General features: G+C 41.2%; 1 protein-coding gene across 1 annotated transcript in view; it reads left to right on the forward strand.

The window, feature by feature from the left end:
* galnt2 (UDP-N-acetyl-alpha-D-galactosamine:polypeptide N-acetylgalactosaminyltransferase 2) overlaps positions 1-10,295 on the forward strand; it is a 66,330-nt gene extending 56,035 nt beyond the window's left edge. Inside the window, exons 6-16 of the mRNA XM_083760054.1 lie at positions 1,168-1,233; positions 2,583-2,704; positions 3,614-3,701; positions 3,996-4,083; positions 4,416-4,519; positions 4,620-4,746; positions 5,034-5,126; positions 5,238-5,321; positions 5,954-6,080; positions 6,257-6,376; positions 7,974-10,295. Of these exons, the coding sequence (XP_083616180.1) occupies positions 1,168-1,233; positions 2,583-2,704; positions 3,614-3,701; positions 3,996-4,083; positions 4,416-4,519; positions 4,620-4,746; positions 5,034-5,126; positions 5,238-5,321; positions 5,954-6,080; positions 6,257-6,376; positions 7,974-8,129 (1,175 nt within the window). The 3' untranslated portion in view covers positions 8,130-10,295. The remainder of the gene's footprint in view (positions 1-1,167; positions 1,234-2,582; positions 2,705-3,613; positions 3,702-3,995; positions 4,084-4,415; positions 4,520-4,619; positions 4,747-5,033; positions 5,127-5,237; positions 5,322-5,953; positions 6,081-6,256; positions 6,377-7,973) is intronic.
* The last annotated feature ends 6,234 nt before the right edge of the window (positions 10,296-16,529 follow it).

Raw genomic sequence — 16,529 nt, forward strand, 5'->3', positions numbered from 1 at the left:
CATTGTATAAATGTGTTGTGTTGTAGCAGAGGACGGGGTGATCATTGTATAAATGTGTTGTGTTGTAGCGGAGGACGGGGTGATCATTGTATAAATGTGTTGTGTTGTAGCAGAGGACGGGGTGATCATTGTATAAATGTGTTGTGTTGTAGATGAGGACGGGGTGATCATTGTATAAATGTGTTGTGTTGTAGCAGAGGACGGGGTGTGATCATTGTATAAATATGTTGTGTTGTAGCAGAGGACGGGGTGATCATTGTATAAATGTGTTGTGTTGTAGCAGAGGACGGGGTGATCATTGTATAAATGTGTTGTGTTGTAGCAGAGGACGGGGTGATCATTGTATAAATATGTTGTGTTGTAGCAGAGGACGGGGTGATCATTGTATAAATGTGTTGTGTTGTAGCAGAGGACGGGGTGATCATTGTATAAATGTGTTGTGTTGTAGATGAGGACGGGGTGATCATTGTATAAATGTGTTGTGTTGTAGCAGAGGACGGGGTGATCATTGTATAAATGTGTTGTGTTGTAGATGAGGACGGGGTGATCATTGTATAAATATGTTGTGTTGTAGCGGAGGACGGGGTGATCATTGTATAAATGTGTTGTGTTGTAGCAGAGGACGGGGTGATCATTGTATAAATGTGTTGTGTTGTAGCAGAGGACGGGGTGATCATTGTATAAATATGTTGTGTTGTAGCAGAGGACGGGGTGATCATTGTATAAATGTGTTGTGTTGTAGATGAGGACGGGGTGATCATTGTATAAATGTGTTGTGTTGTAGCAGAGGACGGGGTGATCATTGTATAAATGTGTTGTGTTGTAGCGGAGGACGGGGTGATCATTGTATAAATGTGTTGTGTTGTAGCAGAGGACGGGGTGATCATTGTATAAATGTGTTGTGTTGTAGCAGAGGACGGGGTGATCATTGTATAAATGTGTTGTGTTGTAGATGAGGACGGGGTGATCATTGTATAAATGTGTTGTGTTGTAGATGAGGACGGGGTGATCATTGTATAAATGTGTTGTGTTGTAGCAGAGGACGGGGTGTGATCATTGTATAAATATGTTGTGTTGTAGCAGAGGACAGGGTGATCATTGTATAAATGTGTGTGTTGTAGATGAGGACGGTGTGTGATCATTGTATAAATGTCTTGTGTGTTGTAGCGGAGGACGGGGCGTTGTTGGGGAAGATGGAGAAGGTTCGAGTGCTGAGAAATGATCGTAGAGAAGGTAAGAAGAATCCTGGAAACCTGCTGGTTTTCTATCCTCTAATACTACAGCTAGTTTTATCTCCTAATCCTGCTAGTTTACCTCCTAAAACTAGCAGTACTATTGCCCCCCTCCCCCAGTAAAATGTGTTAATATATAGCATCACAATCATTTTAACATTTATATGTTGGCTAATCAAAAATAGCAGATCCGCAAGCTCACAGTGTGTCACTTTGTGCCGCGCTGCAAGCAGGTACATAGGGTCAAAGTTTATTAGGAACTACTGCCTTAGACCATCTGTTACCACGGCAAACAGATGGACTCCAGGCTCATTAGATCTATTAGTCAGGTCTGGGCAAATTCTTTCAGTATCCACCATGTGGATATCATTACATATATTTGTCTAATGTCGCCCTCTTGTGTTCAGAAAGCCCCATTGATTTAATGAGACACTGGTGGAAATAATACAAATAAAATAAGTTATAACAAATACTCTGCCTTTGGCTTCTTTTTATTTTATTTTTTTGTGTTTTTGTTTACAGATACACACAGATAATAATAATAATAATAATTATTATTATAATGTTGTTATAAAGTCAAGACCCTGTCCACAAGTCCGATGGTCCAACTATGTTTCTCCCCCCCCCAAAAAAGCACTATTAGCCCCAAAAAAGCACTATTGGCGTTTACAGTATCCTTTTACATTGCTCAATCTTTGACCCAGTTTACTGTATTCCATATCCTATGAATTATGCATGAGCTTGATCTTGCTGAATTTGGTTAACCCCTTTAGGCCTGACGTCGAAATTAAAAAAAAATCTTCTAAATCCTGACAGTTTACTGAAATACCTATATTTCTATATCAGTGCCAGGTGGTGCTCAATATTTCATGTCAAGGTCCCCAACAATTATATGTAATTGGCCACCGACCCCCATCTGAAAATATGTCATTCCAGGAACCTCTCAGAAGCAAAGATTTGAGTTGAAAACGTTGGCTCTGAAAGAATATATATTAAAAGATTTGTGCCATATTTTCACGATAAAAAAAATAAATAGCAGACCTACAAGCTCGTATCGCGGCACTCGGTGCCGTGCTATGAGCTTGTAGATCTGCTATTTTTCAATAGCTAAATTATAACGTAATGCTTAAAATACCAAAAGGGGTTCCCTTTTGTACCTCCTTTTTTTTCTTTTCCTTCTTTTCTCATCCCTGCGAGATTACCTGCATTACCTGTACAACTGCTGTCCGTATGCATAAGAAAACATTTAAAGAAGTCACAGGTCAAAAATGAGGGACCGGACCCTAATGGACTTGTGAATTTAGTGTGGAATATCTTGAGTGTGTGTTTAAAATGTTTCGATGTGTTCAGGTCTGATGCGGTCTCGGGTACGAGGGGCGGATGCTGCAACAGCATCGGTGCTCACCTTCCTGGACTCCCACTGTGAATGTAATGAACATTGGCTTGAACCTCTACTGGAGAGAGTCGCAGAGGTACACGCACGCACACAGACACACACACAAAATTGCAACGATTGCAAAATTGCAATAACGATTGAATGGAGTAATTTGGTCTTAACAGATAATTATCGAGTGTGTAGGGCATGACATTTTCAAGTCACATGCTTGCCAGTACTTATTATTTCGATAATCATGTGACCAGTAATTTTTCATTAATTGAAAAATCTTGTAGATCTACTATTTTCACTAGTTTGGGTCCCGAGGAGACATCAAACTTCTCAAGCTAAAATGTTTGGGAACCACTGTTCTAGGTGGTCAGTCGGATGGGTCCCAGGAACGAACATAACGGGCTGTATTTTGCGTGTCTTAAGTACCAGGTTTATTACTTAACTTAAGACCTGGAGGCGTGATCAATGCCATTTGACTATTCTGAGTGGCCAAAGAGCATTGACCACGCCTCCAGGTCTTAAGTTAAGTAATAAGACCTGGTACTTAAGACACGCAAAATACAGCCCTATATCTCCATATTCGTTGTATATCGCTGTCGTGCAAAGTTAATAGAGAATGTACAAGATCACAATGTGTTGTGAGCTTTTTCCATTTAGAAAGAAAGTAGTTAAGTGTGTCTGTGAATTTTTTATAAATATTGAACCAATATAACATTCAGGTATTAACAAGAGCTTTGTGACTAAATAATAACTGCATTGGAACGCTGGTTTCCATGTTTGCACATACAAGGTTTCAGCCTGGCTAGCAATACTCTTATCTCCATATTTGAAGCCTTTTAGTTTTAGGCCTACTTGGTCATACTACAGTGTTACACAAAAGTGCTACAAATCTGCCACTTTTGATGCTTTTAAATTTGAATCCTGAAAAGTAACAGTTTTGGACTAAATTAACCCCCCCCCCACCCCTCTGTCCATCCATCTATCATCCTCTAAGGATAAGAGCAGGGTTGTATCTCCCATTATTGACGTTATCAACATGGACAACTTTCAGTATGTCGGAGCCTCTGCTGATCTAAAAGGAGGTATGTGCACACACACACACACACACACAAGAACTGTTTGCCTGGCTTATCCCTTATTATTATACACATACTTTTATATATACACGGATTATACGCAAATGAGTATACACAAACATACACTGGCATACAAATGTACATACGTATACACACATCCATTTACCTTTAACATTTACTGTACCTGCCTTTGGCATTAGCCCCTAGGGCACACAAAAAAAGTCCAAAGTGGCATTTTATAAACTCCTAATCCAATCCTAAAATGTTGATGACCTCAACAAGTATTGCAATATGTCTTAGGTTTTGACTGGAACCTGGTGTTTAAATGGGACTACATGACACTGGATCAGAGGAGAATCAGACAAGGCAACCCCACCGCTCCAATCAAGTAAGTAAACATTACAAACGGTATCAGAAATTAATCTTTTTGAGCGGTGCGTCCGCTCCATTACGGAGCTATGTCCGTCCATCCGTATGTCCATATGTATGTCTCTGTGTCTGTATGTCCGAGCACGGACAGCTGCAACGCCTAAAGTGGCCAGTACAGTACAGCATAGAGTAAAGTGGCATAGGGTACACTACAGTACGAGCCCTGGGCCGTCCCGGGGACATGCAGATTAATTAATTAATATCTTCAGAAATCTGTGGGCTGAATGAACAAAATGGCCCTTGCAAAGTATGATTGATTGACTGATTGTCTCTCTGTGTGCTTCTGTGGAGGACGCCTATGATAGCAGGAGGGCTGTTTGTCATGGATAAGGAATACTTTGAACGGCTGGGAAAGTACGACATGATGATGGATGTTTGGGGAGGAGAGAACTTGGGTGAGTAGTGCAGTAGAGCACTGCTGATTCAAACGGCAGATTGTACGATGACAAATAACTGTTTGTATGATCGTTCTGATTGTGTGTTTGTGTGTTCCAGAGATCTCGTTCCGTGTGTGGCAGTGTGGAGGAAGTCTAGAGATCATCCCATGCAGTCGAGTGGGACACGTGTTCAGAAAACAACATCCATACACCTTCCCTGGAGGCAGTGGAACAGTCTTCGCTAGGTACCCCATACACACGCACACACACACACACACACACACAAACACACACACACACACACACACACACACACACACACACACACAGACATAGGGGATGGGATGGTAATCGTTTATCGTGATAAAACAAAACACTTTAAATAATTGTATCGTGGAGATTTAAATTGATCGTGAAATTGTCCTCCGTCATACACTAGGATGAATTGGCTTTTGTTGAGCTGCAAATTCAGTACCACTTAACGTGTTTTATCTGTGTCTGATATTGCTCCCTCCCTCTCTCCTTGTCTCAGGAACACACGGAGGGCAGCAGAAGTATGGATGGATGAGTTTAAGAACTTCTACTATGCTGCTGTACCTTCAGCTAGAAATGTCCCCTACGGAAAGTAAGAACCATTAGTTATCATGAGACCTAGTAATTACTAGTAGTCACTAGTCATTCCTACCTGAAAGCGTCAAATCTGATCTTATCTGGTCTCGTGTGTTTTTCTCTCTAGTATCCAGAGTCGTCTTGAGATGAAGAAGAGGTTGGGATGTAAGCCGTTTAAATGGTACCTGGAGAATGTTTATCCTGAGCTACGGTAAGAACACTTAAAATTAACACTGGAAATTATGTCACTTCTTATGTTCTAATCATGCCTAATGTTGCATGACAACATTGTTTGCCTAATTTATATGTTGCATGACCACATTGTTTGCTGACAAGTACACAAAATAGTAATAATAATAAAGAATGGTTCAGAAGCTTTGTTCACGTTCAATCTGCCTTTGGAAACCTAAAAAAAAAAGAAAAAAAAATGTGCAATTATATAGCGCCTTTATCTAAGGCGTTTTACATAGATTGTGCATTACATTCACTCACCGATGGCAGCGGAAACCATGCAAGGAACCAACCAACACATCAGGAGCAATTAGGGGTTCATACTACAACTTCACACAAGTGTCAAAAGTAACAGATCTACAAGCTAGAAACGTGTAGATCTGCAACTTTGTCTATTTTTTTATTTGAATCCTTTAACAGTTTTGGACATTCAACCTTGTGTGTGTGTGTGTGTGTGTGTGTGTGTGTGTGTGTGTGTGTGTGTGTGTGTGTGTGTGTGTGTGTGTGTGTGTGTGTGTGTGTGTGTGTGTGTGTGTGTGTGTGTGTGTGTGTGTGTGTGTGTGTGTGTGTGTGTGTGTGTGTGTGTGTGTGTGTGTGTGTGTGTGTGTGTAGAGTTCCGGACCACCAGGACATTGCATTCGGAGCCCTCCAGCAGGGAGGGAACTGTCTGGACACTCTGGGTCATTTTGCAGATGGAGTGGTGGGCGTTTATGAGTGCCACAACGCTGGAGGAAACCAGGTACACACACACACACACAGCACAGCCAGTCAAATGGCTGCTAAAAGTCACATGGGTGGCGGTGCAGAATGGCTCACAAGGTGACAGGTTTCAGCTTCATTCGGGGGTGTGTGTATGTTGATGATTTGGATGAAACATGCTGTGGCTTTAGTGTAACATGAGTGTGTTTGTTGCAGGAGTGGGCGTTGACTAAAGACAAGTCGGTCAAGCACATGGATCTTTGTCTGACCGTGGTGGACAGAACAGCCGGATCGCTCATCAAACTACAGGGATGTAGAGAGAACGACAGCAGACAGGTAAGATTGATAGATTGGTTGATTGATTAAATACTTTATTAGTTAGAAATGTACAGCACATGGTACAGTCAAACATTAAAGCTGCTATAAGCAAAAATATGTCAACATTTGAATTACCTTTTTTTTGAGGGGCGCTATATACAACACATCTCAATATTTGCCATTGACAATGAAAGGAGAAATTAGGTGAAACTTTGTGGCAACAGGTATGAGATGATGCATGATGATGTACGATGATAAGAGCGCCCCTCACTTCACATGGGTGTGATTTCTTTTTTTAAATTTAGACAGTAAAATAGTCTCTGTGACACATCTAGGGGCCACAATCAGGAAGTAGACAAGCAAATCTACCAATGGCAAAGCTTCTAGGAAAATCTTTGAATGCAGATTGTGGCCCCTAGATGTGTCAGAGACTAAATGTTTATTGGGAGAGTTTTACCCATTGCTGGCTGTCTGAATACCAAAAATAAAAGGTCATTAACATTTTGACATAATATTGCTTATAGCAGCTTTAAGGCAAAAATGTCCATTGTGGTCCTATGTATTCACACAAGAGTGTCAACGTAGAATTAAATTAGTGATTTAATTTCTACAAACATCCCTCTACATTGAGTCAAACTGCAAACCTTAGTACATTTTGAAAAGGGAAGGCTCACACCACGACCCACTTTAGTCAGTTCAAAACAGATCCTCTAGAGAAATGACACATAAGGTAGTGAACTCTCCATTATACAGTACTAGTCCTTACCCGTTCTGAATATATGAACAGCAAATGATGTTCAGTGTGGTGTCGAAACAGCGCGTGTGTTCACGTTAACATGCCCCGTCCGAGTTGTTTTCCCCGTGTGGGTGTGTTACGCGGAATTTCCCCGTGTGGGTCTGTTGCGCGGAAAAGTATGTCCCAGTATGAATCTGTGTCCGTGTGACCCGGAAGCCGTGAGCCGTCCCAACATGCATTTCACTGGTGGTGACCCGGAATAGGACAGACACACACAGCGATCGGTGAATTTAGTAATGATACGTTAGCAAAGTCATTGGCCCCAGTCATTGGTGTCTGGACCGAAAGGCTAGATATGTTCTGTTGGGTGGAAACCTCATATTTTATGGTCGAAACACAGTTTCAGTACACAAGCTTGTAGATCTGTTACTTTTGGTGCTTTAGTGTGTTGTTCTAGTTAGTATGATCAAGTAGTAGGGCATTCATTTACAAAAAAGAAAAAAAATGGAGATAGAGGTTTCTGCCGACCGTGTGTATTCTTTTGATACATCTTTCAGCCTGTTTCCCATATATACACACACCAAATTTGAAGTGTATATAGAAATGGAACACAGGCATTTTGTTATTATGCCTCAAGTCACCTGAGCTACCTTTTTAGGTGTCATCAAAAATAATAATTTAATTTATTTCAAAAATCTATATACTGCTTTTCTACGTACCCAAAGGCGCTTTACACGGGGGGAGGAGAAAACAACAAGATAATCTACTTTATTAGGAAAGATCAAAAGAATATTACGTTGTATGACTTTAATTCCTGTATTTTCTCTGTTTTCTCTCTCTCTCTCTGTGTGTGTGTGTGTGTGTGTGTGTGTCCTGTAGAAATGGGAGCAGATAGAGTCCAACACTAAACTCCGCCACGTGGGCAGCAACCTGTGCCTGGACAGTCGTAGTGCCAGGATGGGTGGTCTGACGGTGGAGGTCTGCGCCGCCAACCTCAACCAGCAGTGGAAGTTCACCCTCAACCTACAGCAATAGGGGGCGCTAGTGAACCACACACATACACACAAACACCCACACATACACACAAACACAGAGCAAACGAGCGACACTTGGAGAAAGACTGACTTGTGGACGAACGGATAAAGAACTCCTCTTTCTTTACCCGGGGGGGGGGGGGGGGGGGGGGGGGGCATTGGACTCAGACATGCTGAGTTGTAGCCAATCATTGTCCAGAATTTCCCCTATGAGCTCCACTTCCCTCCCTCCCGGGGGGCGGGGTTGATGTTTGCAAACATTATCGGAGGAAAGCGGAAATGTGACCATATTTTGGTGGGGGGGGGGAGGAGGGGAGGGGAGGGTGCTCATGACGATGATGATGATGGTGAACATTGCTGAAGATGACGTTCCATCCAACCCACATACCTCAGTGTTTGTCTCGCTGGTGAAATGGAACTGTTTTTCTTTTTTATTAATTTTTAAATTTTCCGGTTCTTACCTCTCTCTCCCCCTCTCCCCCTCCCCCCCACCCATCTCCCTCTCGATTCTTTGTGGATGTTCACAGCATTAGTCATGTAGTCATTGTTCGGAATGTATAAAAACAGACGAGCTGGTGGGGGGGGGGGGGGGGGTACCGACAACGGCGGTCGTTTGTTCATTCGTTCGGTCGGTTTCGCAGAGAGCGGAGAAAAGACTCAACCACGCAGAGCTCTTCCTCTCGTCGGTTCTACAACGTGACCCCTCCGCCACCGACAAGAAAACTCAAGAACGACGGCACAAAACACAATTGTAATTTTGTGTTTGTTTGCTACGCGTCTCTGGGTGGGTGAGGGGGGTGGGGGGGTCTCTCAACTTCCAGAAACTAGAAGTGTCTTTAAAGCTGTCTTATCGTGTGACATTGTTGTAGCACTGGATGCTACATCTTTCTCCACCCATTTGTTATCAATCATGTCTTTTCTGTTTATTTTAATTCAAGTTTCAATTGAAGCAAACCCGAGATGTTTTTATTTGTTTGTTTTTTGGTTGTTTCTGGCAGGATGTGCTGTGTTGCGGTTCGATTGTTCAGGGCTTTTCACATGGTGGCTGTGTTGTGCCATTGATCCGCGGAGACAAGGCCCATTGTGCTCCCCGGTGCAATAGATGCCTTTAAACCAGAGGTTCTCCACATTTTCATGCCACGACCCCCCAAAAAATCATATTTGAACTGGGGACCCGCTACCCTTACAAGCACTTGGAATTGTAGCAGTTGAAGCATTACATTCAGTTCCACATATAAATATTGTGAAAATATGCTTGTAGATAAGCTATTTTCTAAAATGTTTGCCTCTGTCTTAGGTAAAATTTGACAATTTGGCCAATGTTTGACCATTTCTTATAGTTAGTTTGTTGATTACTTTTGATGCAGTAATAGTCTTATTATTTTTAGAGGTATTAAAAATACCCCCCCCAAAAATAAATCATCAGGTCCTGACTCACAGTTTGAGAAGTACTGGATTAAAACGCACGACACAGGTGGACAAGATGAGCACAAACTCGACAGTTTTGCTGTCGCATTGCTCAAAAAATGTAATGGAAAAATTCGAAGGAATTACAGACGCATCCCGTGTGAAAAGCCCTTAATAGCTGCACACACGCCCAGCCATCATTGGCCAGGTGATTAGTAACTGTTGTTGCCGTCACCGTAGTTAAATATTTGGTGACTCGTGAGGGACAATTGCAGAGGCCTCACCAGGGAAAAGTTCCAATCCTACTATGGTCCCAAGATGTACCAGGGATTCCATTCTATGATTAATTAAATGTCATTTAACTTATGGCTGCGCCTGTGCCAATCAATGTTTTTACACAGAACTTGGGCCTGAAAAATGGTCTGAGAAAGAGTATTAACCGGAGTACCCCAGGGGTCCACACTAGAACCCCTCCTGTTTTCGCTATACGCTAAATGTATTTTAACGAAAAATATATTTGCTGAATATCTTTCCCCACAAATGTTCGCTCCCACATTAGGGACACTATAGGGTTCATGTGTTTTGGATCATATCGCTCCAAAATGCTCCGGGAATAATGATATATAGAAATATAATAATGAACGAATGAATAATGTTAAGTCCTCTGACCTTTGAGAACGTGAACTGAAATGGTAAAACATTGTTTATTTTTTACCCAGAAGGGAAGAGTGAACTGTTTCAAAAGACCAAAGCTTCCCTTTGTAAAATGGTAAATGGTAAATGGTGCATTTATATAGCGACTTTATCCAAGGCGCTTTACCGAGATTGTGCATTACATTCACCCATTCACACACACATTCATACACCGATGGCAGCGGAAACCATGCAAGGCACCAACTAGCACATCGGGAGCAATTAGGGGTTCAGTGTCTTGCTCAAGGACACTTCGACAGTAACTCTGGGGGAGCCCGGGTTCGAACTGGCAACCTTACGGTTACCATCCAGGCACTCTACCCCTGAGCCACCGCCGCCGCCCCGTAAATGAAACCTTATAAAACACTGTCCAGTTGAAGGTCTAGATCAGTAGTTCTCAAACATTTTCATGTCTAGGGCCCCCAAATTGATATGTATTTGGCAGCAGACCCCCATTGATTGATTTGAATACTTTAACAATTTGTTAACCGTACAGTTGGTTAACACAAAGTTCCCAGGGAGCTTGGTTGGTCATTGTACTCCATAAGAGTTTTGTAAAAACTAAAATATAGATCTGAAAAATAAAATGGTGCTTAAGTGTTCAGAATGCAGAACTGCATTTAGCTGGGGACCCCCACAAGAACACATGAGGGTCCCCCAGACTCTGCATTGAGAACCAGTGATCTAGAGTCTTATCGTTTGTTTAACAGATCAGCCTGTTCAGAAGGTTGAACAATGCTGTGAAATGCCCAAATCTCAAAAGTGTTTTGATTAAAATATATTAATATAATATATACAGTAGAAGTATCCTCAAATAGTATTGTGCCAGTTATTGGTATGTTGTCTTGACTGGAAGTTCTTCATCCTCGTTTTAGAACAGCGGTTTTCAAAGTGTGGTCCAGGGACCCTCCGCGTACCTTGAAGGGACTCTTAAATGGACCGACCTTAAACAGACCTGTAAGTATACTATTTGGTGTTGCCTTGCAGGTCCGTAACTCAGATTTAAGGTGCCCTTAAAGTCAAAAAAGGTTTGAGAACCACTGTTTTAGACTAATATCTGGTATTCATTTATGTACTGACTATCATCTTGGTTCTATTGGTATTACTGGTTTATTTCTTTATAGCAGTTATTCTCATTGATTAACTCCCAGTAAGGTCTTGAGTGTAAATGCAAGCGTTAATTTAGCTTTGCACTCATACACATGCACATACCAAGGTTATTATGTTTTTAAAAAATCATATTTTTTTTATTTAAGTTTTATATATGTTTATAATGTGCGTTTGCTGATTTAGATTATTATTTCAAAAAGATGTGTTTAGTTATTAGTTTAATTTGTTGTTAAATGGGGTATTTGTCAGAGTCAAGATCCAAAACGGTAATACAGTATTGTTATTTTAAAACAAAACTAAAATAAATTTCTGTAAAAACTGGCACAGCCCAAGGAAGACAGATTTCACACAAACTTCTATTCTGATATGCAATGCTGTTCGCTATTGTTTGGTTTTTGGAACAACCTTGATTTATATTTAATTTGATGTAACTAATAACCTTGGCATGTACTGTATTGTCATGCACATTCATGCATGCATACATACTTTACATAATATAGTACATGCACATATACACATGGCCAAGTACAATACATGAAAATTGTTCCATAGATTTATTGTGATGTAGACGGCAGCACATTTGTGTCTTTGTGATTTCCATTGGTTTGTGTGTAATGTACCGTATGTTGTGTTGTACACGGAGACCATGGCAGTACTGGCATCTCTTTATCTGACATCTTTTTTTTTAAATCAGCAATCATACAAAGAATGCACATTCCTTTGAACAGTGTTGGTGCTTTTTAACCACTTCAACCCTATATCACTAGGGTTCAAGTGGTTAAATATTTAGTTTCATGAACTACCGAGTGTTTTGACTTGTCCTTTTCACTTTACGGCTGCCTTTTCCTTGAATGTCCTTACTGGCTTTTGATAGACAGATGTTAAGGGAAGCGATGGACACAGTTTGAATGCAGCAGGACACTTTAAAGGGATATTTCACTTTCAAACAGGTTTTGGTCATTTTAATGTCTACTCTGGCTTTTGTGATTCAGTATATATTTTATATTAATGTTCTCAGACACACCTATTGCAACTTCAAACTATTTGAACCATAATGGATTCATTGAAGACACCTGTTATTGGTTCTGGTAACTGATATAGTCCTAATACATTCAATTACTTTTTTCATTTTTCATTTTTTTCCCTTTTCATTTGGAAAAACAGTGCGGCACCTCACGTATTATAAAGCCAATATCAGTCACCAGAACCAAGGACGTTGTTTTCAATTTAGCTAACATGGTTCAAATGCAGTTTGCAGTTACAATGGGTTTGTATACAGTAGGGCCTACTGTACTTTCTTTCGTTTTAGGGATTTTAAACAGGGGGGCGGGGGCATTCGAGCATGGGGCTAAATATGTATTTCTTTACAAAATGTTATAGCTATTCCTTTTTTATTATTTACTATAGTCCTACTAGACCCCAAGAAATTACATCTGGCCACAAAAAAACACGGGATCTACTGAATGTGTCAATGTGACATAAAGTATTGTGTGTGTGTGTGTGTGTGTGTGTGTGCGCACCGTGGGGTCGGACCAGCGTGAACACTTGCCATAGTTGGGGCATGAGCTCACCGAGCTCTCATAATGGCAGAAGTGGTTGTAGCCATTGATGGGCTTCCGGCACAGGTAGCACATTAAGCTGCGGCAGGGCCACGACATGCCGTTTCTGCCGTCCGACTTGACCAAGGGGCCAGCTAGGCACTCCAATGTTGAAGCGCTGGGCCCTAGTGGTAAGAGGAAGGATTGCAGGCAGACCCGTGGATTCATGACAAGGAAACCCTGTGCAGCTGGGCTTTAACATTGGGCGCTCGGTTGCACTTCCGCATTTGACCTCCAAAATGTGGAGCTTCGCGCCAGTTCAGTCTCTATCCTTTTAATACTCTATGGACTTGACCAGCTCCTTGGCGCATTTCACGCACTTCCTGACCCGCGCAGCCGTCATGCGCTCCTCACTGCGGGAGGTGGTGGCGGGGGTTAGAGAAGGGTCAAACCAAGAATGTTATGAGCAGGGGTCACCAACATGTCCGTATACACGGACACAGTGATGTAAATAAAATTTCAATGTAATGAGTCCCGGGATGCAGGGATGGCTATGAGTAGGCTATGAAGGGGAGTATGATAAAATGAATATCAAACATCTAAATACTGAATCAAGCAATTTAAAAACTCTGTGGTGCTCGCACAAAAGCCTGAGTAGACGTAAAACATTACCTCAAACATGTTTGAAAGTGAAATATTCCCTTTAAGGCTGTTCACATGCCTAATATCCCGATTGGAATCACATTGGTTTTAACGAGTCTGAACAGCAGAAGACCACATGGATTTTTTTGTTATGTATTGTTGTGTTTTTGTTTGTTTGCTTATTTGTGAACCACATTCCTATGTGGTTTAAATTTTTATTCCAATCTGATTTCTAAAGCTCTGTCTCAGTCTGGACTCTGGACACTGACACTGAAGCCTGGTTTATACTTCATCATATGGCGGTGTAACTTGCTGACCTGGGGAACGATAAACCAAAACCGCTGTACGATATCTATCGGATAGCCACGCTCATGTCGTTAAATGTCACCAACAGCAACTGAATACACTAATCCAGTCTGATCACTTTGTAACAGTGTGGACAGTCAGTCCTAAAGATCAGATTGGAGAAACAAATGGGATTTTGCTTCAGCCTGAAAGCCTCAAATTAAGACGCCATGAGTTCGTTTTTTTTCCACTACAGGACCAAACGGCCACATTGGTCAGACAAAACACATTAACATCAACCAAAACAGCATCTTTCTGTTTCATTATGCTGCAATCAATGTTGTTTTTGCCAACAGGGTCATAGTTTGACATACTGTATGCCAGTTCTTATAGCACAAGAATCATGTGCTATTTATACATTTATGAATTTGTCCTGGTGTAGTTATCGCCCCCCCTGTGGAGGATGGTGTGTTTAACACCACTGAATAAGAGGAAAGGCAGTACCTAGAACATAATGTATTAATCATAGCATTATTGCAGTCTGCATCAATGGTTCAAATACATTGTTTGGAAGCCTTTTTCTTTTTAAATTAAGTCTTACCTATGTGAGGATGAAATGTTTGCTGTTTTTATTTTATATTTTATATGAATTCAGGAGAGAAAATGTTGACAATTAAAGATGCATTCTGTTTTAATTTGGATGATAAAATGTTTACATGTCTAGCACAACGTGCCAAAGTTACTTCCTGTCTAATCACCAGGAGGTAGACGCAGTTGTGGAAAAAGTACTCAAATGTTTTACTTAAGTAAAAGTATCAACACTGCAATGTAAAACTACTCCGTTGAGTAAAAGTCCACAATTCAAAATGTACTTGAGTAAAATTAGTATGTGTGAGGATGTAGATTTGCTACTTTCAAAGTGGGGTCCTCCAAATGATCTTAATTGGTCTGTAACTCTGACAGTATACAAATGGGTCCATTTGGTTCCATTTGTATACTTGTCAGAGTTAAGTGGGCTCCTTGAAATGTTAAAGTTTAAGAACCACTGGATTGGATGTTGGGTGGAAAATTATCTTTGTGGAGTCTTCTGATTGGATAAAATTGGTACCTGAACATTTTCTGTTTACTAACGAGATGGAGAGACGAGGTCGAGGAGACCTAGCCTGGACCCTACAAAACACATCTGCCACAGGAAAATAAATCCCTAAAAAAGAAAATCTACGCAGTGATGGCCATGCCAGGCTAGAGGAGACTCCTGATAATGAACTACAGTTGTACTACACAATGATTACTATCACATGTCTAGAAACTGTTACTTTTCAGGATAAATAAAAAAAGTAGCAGATCGTCAAGCTCAAAACGCGAGCTTGTGTATCTGCTGCTTTTTTTGTGACACTAGTAATGCCATTCATTTACGGAAAAAGGTTTGACTAATATAGATAGGAGGAGTTTGTGCCCGACAGCAGGTTAGCAACAATATATTTGTTGTAGGGAAAATTCATAAAACTGAAATGAGAGAAAGGGGGCGGTGAGAGGGAGGTATGGGACGGAGGTGGGGGTTATGGAGTTGTGTGTGTGTGTGTGTACAAGAGTATTGGCATCAAAATATACTAATAAGTTTCCAAAAATTGTCAAGCTTAAAAAAAAACACACTTGTGTGAAGTGAGGTGATGTATCTGGATCACGGCGCTCTGTGTAGGCCTAACGGTGAGGCGACCCCCTCAATGGATCAGGCAGAGAAGTTTCCTTTCAGTCTTAATGTTTGTATCGTAGTTTATTGATACAGACACACTCAGCTTACAAGGCCACGTAGGAACAACGGCCCACGAGAAAATGGAGTCACACAGTTGAAAGCCCTTTCGAATCAAATTACAACACGGTGTGAACACAAAACATTGGTCTCAAACATTGCAATATATTAGGTTCAGAGTAGGCTACCTGCTCTCTATGTCAGCCAATCAGATCGTTGCTTTTCACCGGATCTGCCAGTGAAAAGTAGGCAGGACAAATTGCATGCAGCTTCATGTGACCTGCTAATTATACATTAGCCCTGTAAACATGACTCTCGTATTCATACGAGAGTCATGACTCAACTTCACCCTGGTTTTTGCAGACGCTACATTTACAAATAATTAAAATATATAAACATTCGCATTTCAAATATAAAGTACTCACAAAGTGTCCCACGGGTGTTAGTTAGTAGCAGCGCCAGCGATTAGAATTTCTGCATCCCGCGTTGTTTAATAAAAAGCATTTTTATCCGAGGTGTTATTTTGCCATTGGCTTTCAACTACGCGCCCCTATCGGTCGGGAGGAGGGTGGCACTCGGTGTGTTCGATATAGGTACGCTGACCGCCCTGCCAATACAGACTAATAGGCGAGTGCGCTCCCGGTGTGCAACTGTGGATTTCCCAAACGAACCCCGTTTGAAAAAAGTAGCCGGAGAGCTCGGACAAAAATGCATTTTATTAAAGAACGCGGGACGCAGCAAGTCTAATCGCTCGCGCTGCTACTAACTAACACCCGTGGGACACTTTGTGAGTACTTTATATTTGGAATCTGAATGTTTATATATACGGAAATCTTGTAAATGCAGCGACTGCAAAAAACAGGGCAAAGTTACTGCATGACTGTCATGATAATTATCATGGCAGTCATGTTCCAGGGCTAATTATACATCTACTGTAGTTAAATATCTATACTATATATGAAGTATTACAGAACCT

This window comes from Protomyctophum parallelum, assembly GCF_964188405.1.
Source record: "Protomyctophum parallelum genome assembly, chromosome: 2".
NCBI lineage: Eukaryota > Metazoa > Chordata > Actinopteri > Myctophiformes > Myctophidae > Protomyctophum > Protomyctophum parallelum.